The 12,848-nt window shown below is 55.0% G+C and overlaps 1 protein-coding gene across 1 annotated transcript in view; it reads left to right on the plus strand.

The window, feature by feature from the left end:
- PLXNA4 (plexin A4) overlaps positions 1-12,848 on the plus strand; it is a 425,241-nt gene that overhangs the window by 368,508 nt on the left and 43,885 nt on the right. Inside the window, exons 15-21 of the mRNA XM_055307457.1 lie at positions 1,770-1,906; positions 3,087-3,251; positions 6,387-6,480; positions 6,888-7,127; positions 7,784-7,930; positions 8,518-8,752; positions 11,330-11,472. Coding sequence (XP_055163432.1) covers positions 1,770-1,906; positions 3,087-3,251; positions 6,387-6,480; positions 6,888-7,127; positions 7,784-7,930; positions 8,518-8,752; positions 11,330-11,472 — 1,161 coding nt within the window. The remainder of the gene's footprint in view (positions 1-1,769; positions 1,907-3,086; positions 3,252-6,386; positions 6,481-6,887; positions 7,128-7,783; positions 7,931-8,517; positions 8,753-11,329; positions 11,473-12,848) is intronic.

The following is a 12,848-nucleotide window of genomic DNA, read 5'->3' on the forward strand; positions in this document are numbered from 1 at the left end:
TTGCCCTCAGATCTCCCTAGAGATCTCCATGGAGGGAAACTTTTCCTCCCCACCTCCCTCCGGGAACCAAGTGAAGAGGTGACAAAAAATACAGAATTTGATTTCCCGTGCAAACCTACCATGAAATACTTATGAAGCATGACTTGAATAATTAATAGTTTCTCACAACTTTAAAACATATCTCCATGTCATCCTCTGCTCACCCCAGAATAATCCCCCCCAAGCCTGCCACTGCAGAGCCAACAGGGATTCCTCACTTGTATCCCTTCTAGAACCCCATCTACTGGGGTGGGGGGGGGGAGATGGAGTCAAAGTCATCTATCTTTGACTCCATCTCTAGGACCAGCCTTACCTCCCGCAGACTATCCCTCTTTTTCCCCTCCAGACAATGGAGCAAAGGCATCATTTGTGGGAGGTGACCCCATTACAGAAGCAGAGAACCAGCAGGTGCCTTTGAGATAACTCGTTTTGACCCAGGTCTCTGATGTTATGGTCAGAGAGGTTACAGGACCTGTTCCGGGTCACACAGCAAGATCTAGGCAGAGCTAAGAAACCAGGGCCTCACCCCACCCTGGTCCAGGGCTCCGTTTGGGCCAGTAACAGCGCTAGACTGAAGCATGCCTTAGCTTTGAGTGCAGGGGGATGCCAGGCTCGGGCTCTGCAGGGACCCGGTGGGCAGCAGGGCATGTGGGCCCTGCCAGCATGCAGGGTAGACACTGTGTGCAGCGGTCAACAAGTCGCCCAGGCTCCTTCTCTCCTCCTGAGGTGTTAGGAATGGAGGCCTCTCCTGGGGAGCAGGCCTGCCGGCTGGGAGCCCAGTAAATTCAACTTTTGGTGTGGAATTCTTTAAGGGGTCAGGGAGAGAGAAATCTTCATTTTTTTTTTTTTTGAATACTTGTATACCTGTGTTTATTTTTTTTAATTTTTTTCTTTTTTATAAATTTATTTTTTTATTGGAGTTCAATTTACCAACATACAGAACAACACCCAGTGCTCATCCCGTCAAGTGCCCCCCTCAGTGCCCGTCACCCAGTCACCCCCACCCCCCACCCACCTCCCCTTCCACTACCCCTAGTTTGTTTCCCAGAGTTAGGAGTCTCTCATGTTCTGTCTCCCTTTCTGATATTTCTTCATTTAAATGCAGATACAGGCTTCTCACCTGGGACAGTTTTTTCCATTAAAATGCTAATGAAAGAACAAACCACAACTCCAAATCCTCAGCTCTCAGGTGCCCATCCTCACCATCCCATCCTCACTCAATCCACTGACCCTTCTTGGCTTCTCTTCCTGGGTTTTCCTGGGGTCCTCAGGACCCACTGCTCTGGCCTCTGGGTGTTTGGGCAGCTCTCTGGAAGAGCCAGTCCCGTGGAAGGAGCAGATCACCTTCTCAAAAACAATTGAGGAGATGCTAGAGAGCCAGAGCTCTGGAGTCAGATCTCAGATGGGCCGCTTTTTAGCTGTGTGAATCTCTTCTGTAAAATGGGTACTAACACCTACCTTGTAGAATGGATTGGGAAAATAAATTATATGGACATGGATGAGGAGATAAAGCCTGCCAGTTAGACCCGCAGCACGCATCAGCTGTTATTATTACTGTGATTATATAGAGGTGTAAACCCGCAGGTCCAGAATGTTGCTTCTGCGCACAAGCCCAGTAGGACTCCGTGGGCTCTTTGGGAGGCCACTGTTACTGAGCAACTCCGGGAGCGGGGTGCTGCCCCTTCAGACCCTGTCCGGTCGTGTCTCAGGCCACATCCTTTCCTACACAGACGCTAACTCTCTCGGACCTGAAGCCCAAACGGGGGCCCATGTCCGGGGGCACCCAAGTGACCATCACAGGCACCAACCTAAACGCGGGCAGCAACGTGGTGGTGATGTTCGGGAAGCAGCCTTGCCTCTTCCACAGGTAACGCACCTCCAGGCAGGCCTCAGGGGCTCACAGCCCAGAAGGTGGGGTGGGCAGGGCTGCCCCAGGGCAGCAGGCGGACTTCCAGGGCTCACTCACCTCTTGGAAGTGCTTTCTCCTCCCTGAGAAAGGGGCCCTTGCTTTGAGGGAAGATGGTATGGGCATACCTGGCTGTGGGTGTCTGGGGCTCAGTCTGGAACCCTGCCAGGCAGCCCTTCCCTAGATGGGCCATTCATGCTGTTGCCTCCCATTTAGCCTCTGTGCCCCGACACCGACCACCGATACAGAACCCTGGGGTTCCATGGACACACTTGGGAATCTAGAGCCCCTGCCCCCTGCCGCAGAGCCAGCCAGGACTGCTGAGACCTGCCAGGGGCCCCCTAGCCCAGCTGGCTGAGATTGAACGTCCGGAGGGCCGCCAGCTCTCTCTCCCCTGGTTGCACCATCCAGACTCAGGAGGGCACGGCCTCCATAAGCCAGGCGCCTCGGGGATAGCAAGGAGGCCAGGGCTTCATCTGATGCAGGACTCAGGGACGTGGTGGGGATGTGGCATTCCACACATGGTTCCCCGGGGCCAGAACCATGCTGAGGGCTGCGATAGATCTGAAGTCAGGCCAAGGGTAAAGAAAAAAAAATTCCTTCTGACACTTGCTGAAATAGGAAGGAAGAGTTTATTAAGGACTATTGCAATGGGTGTCAGAAAGGAATAAGGCTTCACTCCAAACATGCCAAAGACAGCTGGGGATTTACAGCCACCAGCAGAGCGAGGGGTCCCGCGGGGGGAGGGGGTGGGCTTGGGGTCACTGATGTGATATTAACTATTGGTGGCAAGAATAGGAAAATTCTTGCTAAACTGACTTAATAGGATTCTTGCTGAAGGCAGCCCGGGGTGATCGGGGATCAAGGGTTGGAGAACTCTGGCTGACCTGACTTAGCAGGATTCTTGCTAAAAATGGGGCTTGGCAGGCCCAAGAGGGGGCCCAAAGGATGAGGCCTCATTGAAAAGAGGTCTCCGAGGAGCCTGTTCACGATTTGGTCCAGGAGAGGGTCTTTAGGGCCTGGAGGCAGTGTGCCCCGTGGCCTCCGAGGCCCTGCAGACAGGACAGGGGTGGGCCCTGCCCTCGGACCACTGTCCCCGCCAACACCCAGGAGCCCAGCTCCATGTCTGCCCTCCCTGCAGACGTTCTCCATCCTACATCATCTGCAACACCACATCCTCAGATGAGGTCCTGGAAATGAAGGTAATGGTGCAAGTGGACAAGGCCAGTATCCACCAGGACCTGTTCTTCCAGTACGTGGAGGACCCCACCATCGTGCGGATCGAGCCAGAGTGGAGCATAGTCAGGTAGGGGCGGCCCTGACCTAGGGTTTCCTTCCCCGACTCTCAAGAGCCAAGGACAGCTCTGGGGCCTGGGTCTGCTTGGAAGACTGATGACCCGGGGTTGGTTCAGAGCACTGCCCCCTGGACCATACCTTCCTGCCAGAGCACCCTCCTTTCACTGAGAATACCTCTGAGTGGGACCCAGACCCAGAGCCCAAGCTCTGGTCAGCAAGAGCCCATGGCCCCTAATGTGAGGATTTGGTGTATGTGCCTGGAGGCCATGATACCCTCACAGTGACTGCGGGGGGTGCCAGGTCTGTTCCCAAATACGGGTGATAATCCCAGTCCTGCCGAGGGATGTAGGAGAAAGAGTAAGATCAGATCCAACTTCTCCTTGGCCTAAAGCAAACAGCATGTCCTTACCACCAGGGTAAGGACCAATTCGAATGCCCATCCTCTGGGTTTCTATAACCTCCTGCCGTCCCTCTGTCATGCTCTGTCATGATCTCGAGTTGTCTGCTTGCTTCACCCCTCCCTCTACTGCACACTCCTCAGGGGCAGGGACTGGGTCTTGTTCCCTATTCTTTCCATGGGGCCAGCATGTGTATAGAGAGCATATGTCCTGGGAGGCAGCCAGGGATGTGCTGTTACAGGAAGACCCTCCAGTGCCACCTCTCACTCAGCCGTACACCAGCTACATAACTTCCTGGGGTCTCCTCTTGAGAGATTCACCATCGGGGACTTTGGAAATTCCAGGGTCCCTGGGGCCCCCTCTCAGTCCCCTGCTTGGTGGGGCTCCAGCGTGTGGCATCTCACTTCAGGGAGGGAACTGCAAGAGTGCTGCCCTGGTCCCTGTCCCTGGAGGATAGATCGTAAGGAGAAGCTGCTGCACAGAGCATCCTGACAGCAAGGCCCCTGTTGACCATTGGGAGACTGCTGAGTGGGGGCCTAGGGGGAGTGCAATGGGACTTGGGGTGGAAAGGACCGGGCTTGGCCCAGCCAAACATCCTCAGGTTACTTAACATCTCTGGGCCTGTGGCTTCTCATCTGTCAACTCCCTCCCGGGACACTGGGAGGGCTAAGCCAGATGCATATGCACAGTGCTGCGCCTGGCTCAACTCTCTACCACTGCCTCTGGCTGAGTCCTCAGCCCTCCCTGTTGGCTTCAGTTCTAGAAGGCATCTGGCATCGGGGGATGGGGGAGGGCAAGAAGATGTAGTTCCCATGGCTGAAGCAGGGGTCAGGGACAAGTCCAGTCCAGAGAATAATCTTTTAAAATAGGGGTCAGGAGACTCCAACCTGAGGGCCAGATCTGGCCATCACCACCTTTTATAAATAAAGTTTTATTGGAACACAGCCATGCTCCTTCGTATATGTTTTGTCTATAGCTGCTTTCTCACCACAGCAGCAGAGTTGAGTAATTGCAACAGACCATATGGCCTGGAAGCCTAAAATATTTACTCTCTGGCCCTTTCCAGGAATGTTTGCCACCCCCGGCCTTAAACCCTGAAAGACAGGCAGCCTTTGTGGAGATGAGATTGGTTATCCTCAGCCGTTACTCCGTAAAACCCAAACTTAATAAGCTTTGGCCGTGATTTTAAAGTAGATGACTATAAGGCACAGAGAGCGGGAAAGAGTCTGTAGGAAGCCATTCTGGGATTTGCCCCCAGGGCCAGGTGAATCCAGGAAGTTGGTGTAGCCCTCGGTCTAGACAAACTCAGCAGCTCCCTGCGGAACTCACAGGCTAGTTTAATTCAGCTCTTCTTCAAGTCGCTGTCATGGAAATAGAGGCTGCGTCCTTCCTGGCACCCAGAGGCCGACCCTGAACCACGTTCCTAACAAGAGGGAGGTTGGAAGCACGTTCTGGGCCTGCCAGCCGGCTCTAGAATTTTTGCTGAATTTTTTTTCTCTGATGGGGCAGGGCTCTGCCAAGTGTGGCTTTGCACTGCTCACAACAGCCTGGGCTCTGCACGCACGAACAGTGATGTGGGGGGTCCGTTCTCAAACGTGGATTGAATTGGCGATTAAGAAGATTGGGAGATGGCCAGATAGCAGAATCTCATTCTGGAACACAGCCACGGGCAGAAGAGCCTGTCAGGGTTTTATAGGAATCTTCTTGCATGTATGTGCATGCCCTGTGCACGTGCTATGCATGTGCGTGTATGTGAGTGGGAAGGCAGGTGGAGGGCAAGAGAAAGCCAGGGAATAACTGGGAGTGTAGTGATGGGTAGAGATGCAGAGAGGTAGAAATGAATGTGGGCGACAGGGATTCTTCACTCACCAAGCTTACGACTGTTTCAGATAGTAGGACTCTTCTTTTTTTTTTTTATATATAAATTAATTTGTATTGGTGTTCAATTTACCAACATACAGAATAACACCCAGTGCTCATCCCGTCAAGTGTCCCCCTCCGTGCCCATCACCCATTAGTAGGACTCTTCTTGAAGATACTTCTTGATGGTGGGGACAGTGACTTGTCACTTCCTTTGAGTAGGCCCCCAGGAAGTCAGCCCCTGCCCCATGTCAGCTTCTCAGAGCCCTATAGATAACAATGGCACCCAGGTTTTTTTTGGAAAGCTACGCAAAGAACCTCCTGCTCCCTCCTCACCCATAGCTGGCTGACACCCAGGCTACAGGAGACCCGAGTCTCAGAACATGTGCTGTTTGCCTTCCTACATGAGGTTCCTGGGTGTCTGGGCCTCTGCCTTTCCCAGACCTCAGCAGACTGAAGCCCAGAGTCAAACTGTGGTGATGGCCCCGGGGAGAAGACTGTGCTCAGACCCTGGAGGGTCTGGTGGGGGACATTCGGGAGGAAGGCTTTCCTTAGGCCAAAGTCAGTGTGAAAATCTCCCTGTGACTGGCAAGGGCCATGGGAGAGACACCGGGGGGCTGCAGAGAAGCATCTGACTCAGGCAAGCCTCCAAGGATGCCAAGCTGAGTGCAGGATGGCCACAGACATCTGGTCATCACTGGTTCCCTTGGCTGCTTAGAACTCATCCTTCTTATTATTCAGTCAGTTTGCCACCATTGTCCCCGTGAACATTATCACGCCTCCTGGTTGGCATTGCCTTTAATGCCAGAGCCTCATCATCATCATCATCATCACAGTCGTCAAGTGCCCTGTGCTGACACGCCTCCTTTTCTCCCCCACCCCATCAGTGGCAACACACCCATTGCCGTATGGGGGACTCACCTGGACCTCATACAGAATCCCCAGATCCGTGCCAAGCATGGAGGGAAGGAGCACATCAATGTGAGTCCAGGGCTGGCAGGGGGGCATGGGGCTGTCCATGCAAGATGTCACTTTCCCAAAGGGTGTGGGAAATCCCAAGTAGGGCAGGTCCCCCGGACACAGATGACCCATTGGAGCTCTGGGATGGTGAGATGAGGGAGCAGACATGACGGCATTTTTATACCTTGGGATATGGGCAGGGAGAAGTAATCGCTTCTGAGGAGCCTAGTCACTGCCACAACTGCTGTGGGCACAGGCACTCCTTGAGTGGCCAGCTTCTATGGTCCTGGCTGCAGAGGGGCGGTGGCCCATCCTTACTGTCCCCTGTCAACACCATGTGGTGCGATCGCACTGAGGAAGCCCTGGTGGGTGTGTTGGGGCTGTGTGGGTCCAGACACTGCATGGTCTTCCCTCTCTGGCCCCTCTAGCTCTGTGAAGTTCTGAATGCTACTGAGATGACCTGCCAGGCTCCAGCCCTCGCTCTGGGGCCCGACCACCAGTCCGACCTGACCGAGAGGCCCGAGGAGTTTGGCTTCATCCTGGACAACGTCCAGTCATTGCTCATCCTCAACAAGACTAACTTCACCTACTACCCCAACCCCGTGTTCGAGGCCTTTGGGCCCTCGGGAATCCTGGAGCTCAAGCCTGGCACCCCCATCATCCTGAAGGTAGAGCGAGGTGGTGGGCAGGAGGCGGGAAGCAAGGAAGCTGCTGCATGGAACAGGGAGACTTTCCAAGTCACAGAGAGAAGCCAGAAGTCATGGGCTCCAGTCCAACTTCATAATCGGAGCCCCTAGCAGAGGTTGTGTCATAGTCCAGAGTATGAGAAACACTGTCTCTGAGTTTGTATTAAGAGTCAGACTCTCTTTAGAGGCCACAGAGACTTGATCAGGGCAGCTGGATCCGTCCTAGCCATCTGACTTCCAGGCTTTCTCTGTCCCCTGAGTCCAGGACCTGGGAGGTCAAAGGCTCATGCTCCTTCCTCCCATGTAGCCCTTTGCAAATCACAGTATAGGGTTTCTTTGGAGCATGGGTTGCAAATCAGTTATAGCACCCATGACAATTCCAGTCAACTGGGAGTGATTGACCCCAACACTGCGTTGAGAAGGGTTGAGGCTGCATTTGGTTAGGCTAAAGAGTGCCTTGATTACGGGCCCCACTGAGGAAGGGAAATGGTAGTGTAAGCGCCACAAAGTTTTTGGAAGGTGGCCTCTCCACCAGCTCACCAGCAGGACGGGACCTCTGGGCAGGAGGCTGTGGCCACCAGCCAGTCGCTGTGGTCCAGACTCTGGGGTGCCAACTGGGGCTTCCTTGTGCCTCCCAGGGCAAGAACCTGATCCCACCCGTGGCCGGGGGCAACGTGAAGCTGAACTACACGGTGCTGGTGGGGGAGAAGCCGTGCACTGTGACCGTGTCGGATGTGCAGCTGCTCTGCGAGTCCCCCAACCTCATCGGCAGGCACAAAGTCATGGTGAGCCTGGCAGAGGGTGCAGGGGGATGCGTGATGGCTGAGGTGGGCACGAGGGATGCCAGAGTGTGAGCAGACCAGCTCCACCCTGGGCACCAGGGCTTTCCCGGGGAATCCTTATGCTCATCCTACTCATCCTCTTATGGAGCAAGGCAAAGCTGCGTTAATATGATGTGCACGGCGCCTGTTACAGGCAGGGCCCGGGCAGGGCAGGACCACTGTTGGCAGCATAACCTCATACTCCGTGCCTCGGTCCTTATGCTGGGATGAGTCTCAGGGAGCCAGTCATCGAAGTCATGTCAGACTTCTTGAGGTCCCAGTTGTGTGCTGTGTCCTTATGAAGATGACAATGCTGGTCCTGAGTACTGTGCAGCATCCCATCTCTGGACCCCCCAGACCCATCCCTCAGCCCCCACACCGCCCCCAGCGGTTCTTACAAGAGCCAGTGATGATGGTTCTCCTCCCTGGAGCCCTTTCCGTCTGTCCCCCCAGACTGGCCTGTGGCCAGTTCATCCAAGTCCTGGGCCTGCTCCCCCCTTGCCCCAGCTCTGTGCCAGCTCCCAGCTTCCTGTCGCCTGCTGTGCCCCCAGGCCCGCGTTGGTGGCATGGAGTACTCCCCGGGGATGGTGTACGTGGCCCCAGACAGCCCGCTCAGCCTGCCTGCCATCGTCAGCATCGCCGTGGCAGGCGGCCTCCTGGTCATCTTCATTGTCGCTGTCCTCATCGCCTACAAACGCAAGTCCCGCGAAAGCGACCTCACGCTGAAGCGGCTGCAGATGCAGATGGACAATCTGGAGTCGCGCGTGGCCCTGGAGTGCAAAGAAGGTACCGGGGGACCGGGGACCATGGTCTGACCTCTAACTCTGGCCTCTGAGCTCGTTTCCAGACCCGACCCAGATCCCAGCAGACCCACCCCTCCCCTGGTTCCCCAGGTCAGGCTGGGGTGGTCTTGAACCCCAGAAGGGCAGCTCGCAGCCACAAATCCTGAATCCTGGTCGCCGGGGTTTTACACTCCCCTCTCGGGAGGGAGTTTGGGGTATCTTGACACACAACATGTTCAGCAACCTTGAGCTCCCCACCTTTAGGCTGTAGGGCTGATTTGAGGTTTAGAGGGAAGCGGGTTGCACAGCTTGTATTTTTAAAAATTACTGACACCACCGTGATGTGAAGTCAGCGGCGCTAAATCCAGGAAGGAAACTTAGGAGTCAGAGTCTTGTCGCCCCCAGGGTATCATTTCGTGAGTCACCCTGGGAGGGTCTGAGTGGGTTCTTTGCTGTGGATTTTTTTCTCGGAGTCCATCGGGCCCGTACCTGGGGCTCTACCAGCAGGGAAGCCGCGGCTCCATCTGATGGGGAAGTGCGTCCGTCCCATCCCCTCACTACACCCTTTGCTGTCAACACGGCATCTGCCTTGTGGGACTGTTAATTACTGCCTTTTATTATATTTACGCTGCTTAATTTTTTTTCTCCGCAATGTACTCTTCCCTCTAATTAGGTGTAGTGATTAGAATCTCTTTTATGTGTGGCGGGCGCAAGGCTTTGAATGTTGGAGGCGCCTAGTGACTTGAAGGAAAGCTGTACACCGATAAAAAGCCAGCCCCCGCCTCCTCCTCCTGCCAGCCGAGCACCCTGACTGGGAGGGGCCTGGGAGGGGAGTGCGAAGCCAGGTTCCTCTGAGAACGTTCTGGAGAAGGAGACATCAGCCTCCAGATAGGGAGTCCAGCCGAGGAGTGTCAGTGGAGGCACCCGGAGAGGGCCTTGGTTCTGGCTCGGGAGAGAGCCATTCTGCACCATGAGATTAGCCCTAAAAGGATGTGTCAGGGGAGCCCAGGACCGGCCTGGGAGGTGTAAGGGGCAGCATGGGTCCAGGCAAGGTGAGTCCCCAGAGCCCTGACCGTAAGCCAGGACGTCACCCACACATACACCCAGAAGAGGCCCCTTCGCTGATGAAACACTCACTGCCACACACACACACACACACACACACACACACACACACACACACGTTCCTCACTCAGCACATGCAGGAGTGCTCATCAGGCTTTAGGTGACTGCACATGCCAAAAATCTTAGTGACCCCCCCCCCATACACGCAAGTACCCACATCTTGATGTAAGTTCCACACGGATGCATTAGGGCTACTCTGCCTTCTGAGTCACTCGCCTTGATGGGGACACCCTGCATCAGTGTGACCAAGGGTGTGGAAACAGCAGCAACGCTGGAGAGGGTCCATGGAGCCAGTGCAGGGGGCCGGGCGGTGCTTGGTTGTTGTGCCAGATAAGAAGCCCCGCTATCCTCAAGGGCCAGAAACCTGAGATCCAGAGGCCTGAGGTGGCATGGGGGGACACAGGGGGCCCTGGCCGCAGGGCCTGGGGCAGCCATGCTGTGTTCATGTGATCCACAGAGCCCACGGAATACTTTTCCCTATTCTTGTGCTGATTTCAATATTAGGAAGTATCGTTGACTCAGTGCCCACTGGCTGTTCTTTGCCAGCATGGGTTAATGCATCCGGGCTGTGTGTGTCATGCATGCATGTCAGTATGTGTACCTGTGCCCAGGAGAAAGGCGGAGCAGGGAAGGGCCTGGTGCCTCCTCTCTAACTGCCTCCCTGGGTGGACGGCAGCCTGTGGGGAGGGCCGTGCTCCGGACCGAGGGTGCTCACAGCTTGGGTACCATGTAAACACCTGGGTCGGGTGCTGGACTTTCTTGGGGCCCAGAGAGAAGGGGGCCTTGCAGCTCCACAACCATCCAGAAGCTTGAGCTGCCTCCACGGACAGCAGTGCCCACATGCAGGTCATAATTCACCATTGAGTGGCATCACCTTGAAGAAGGAAGGACAAAGATACGCCCCGCACATCTATCCAGAAGGAATCTATTAATGTGGCATAGCCTTCGTCTGGTCCCACTGGGTGGTTGATGGCTCCAGTGAGCCACCTGGCCCCAAGCTGGGACTGCAGAAGAAATTGTTCTTAACTTATACAAGGAAGACTGCTATAAACATGCAGAATTGGGAATAGACCTCCACCCTGGAACCTCTCCCCCCCCTCCCCCTGTCCCCTGATAGTGGAGTCCCACCCCACCCCACCCCACCCCAGCATAGTCCGCAAACCAAAGCCCTTCATCTTCAGAGGGAGGCGGCCTTCAGGTCTCAGCAGCAGGACACATCTGTGGACAGTCCACCCCCATCCATGCTTTGGAAGGGATTTGGCCCAAGACCAGCTTCCTTGCACTACATCTTCTTCCCTTCCTGTTTCATTCACCCCAGCTACCTAAAACATCCCACATCATCCTGCACGCCTGCGGTCCATTGCCCATGTCTCCCTGGGGTTGGGGTGAGGATTCTGAGCAGTCAGATGCGGGGGCCGCTCCAGTCAGCAGTCTCATGGGCTTCCCTCTGTGCCAGCTTTTGCCGAGCTGCAGACGGACATCCACGAGCTGACAAGTGACCTGGATGGAGCTGGGATCCCCTTCCTGGACTACAGAACCTACACCATGCGGGTGCTGTTCCCCGGAATCGAAGACCACCCTGTGCTCCGAGACCTCGAGGTGAGAAGCCGTACCCGTGACCAAGCCTTGCCCCGTGAAGGTGTTATAGTGTGGAGAAGGGTGTCCGTGATCTTCAAGGGCAGGCACCCCGTTTGGAGGTGAGAAAGCTGAGGCCAGGGAGGGGACGTGACTGGTCTGAGGCTCTCCCCACTGGTCAGTGCCAGCCAGCCAGCCAGCCAGCCCCTCTGCAGGAAATGGGGCCACGCCAGGGAGCCTCTGAGCCAAGTTGGGAGTAGATCTGGGTTCTAGGGGCCATGGACCCATTGAGAATTGAATGGAAGTTGAAGGGAAAAACTGTACCTATATGCAAAAGCCAGAGATGTGGCAGACTGACGGTGCCGTGAGTTCATTGGCCGCCTGTTTAGGAAACCACAGTGTAAGGGACTTAGGTACATGGTTGGCGCTCACTCAGTGTATGTGGAAAAGATAAGGGATGTGCTGGGAAGGGAGGTGGGCGCATGAATGGTAGGAACACAACCGTCTTTTGTACCAGCAGGACCTCATCTTTTGAACATTTTATCCCACTTACCGTCTAGCATAGTATCTGGCTTATGCATATATTCATGTTACGCTTTGTTCCAAAAGGGATTTGGGATGACTTATAAATACCAGAGAAAAGTGAAAAATACAAATGAGGAAACCAGGGCAAAATAATAATCATAAGGAACAATCTCTGCAAGTTGACGGCGCGCTAATCTCCTAGTCCAGTTTTAAGTACTTGGTTTGTGTGTGTGTTGATTGACGATCCCACAAGCGGTCTGAAGAAGGTGCACTCATTTTAGATGCAAGGAAACTAAAGTTTCAGGGAGAACTCTGGGGTCACCTGCTGGGAGGGGGCGGGGCCAGGATTTGAGTCTGGAAGTTAGACTCCAGGGTCTGTGCTCCTTACGAGGAAAAGACTGCATGTCACTGTCATGCCTGAGGGCTCTAGATTCTTATCAGGATGCATCAAAAATCTCCAGCCAAAGCAAAAACAGAAAACGAGACAAACTCTGAGATTTACACCATCCATGACATCACAACAGACCCCTCCCCGCCAGCTCAGCAGTGGCGGGGTTCTGCAGGTGTTGGCCCTGCGGGAATGTCTGCTCGGGCTGGCCAAGGGGATGGGGAGGTCGTGCACCTCTCCAGAGGCAGAGTGGGGCCCCGGGGACTCAGGAGCCCGCGTGCGTTTCTCCACAAACGTTTGTTAAATAGAGCGTGCGCCCGTGTGCGGAGGCCTGTGCTCCCGGGCACGCTTCTACAACGAGGGCAGGGGCACTTCCATGTGGAGGAGTGTCCCCTTGGCCCCTCAGTAGATAGATACCAAGGGGCACTTCCAGAGGTCATAGACAGTGGGCCCTGTGTCCTCACTGAGAACACCGTCTACATCTTGA

The sequence above is a fragment of the Nyctereutes procyonoides genome, unplaced genomic scaffold (genome assembly GCF_905146905.1).
Source record: "Nyctereutes procyonoides isolate TBG_1078 unplaced genomic scaffold, NYPRO_anot_genome, whole genome shotgun sequence".
NCBI classification, from domain to species: domain Eukaryota; kingdom Metazoa; phylum Chordata; class Mammalia; order Carnivora; family Canidae; genus Nyctereutes; species Nyctereutes procyonoides.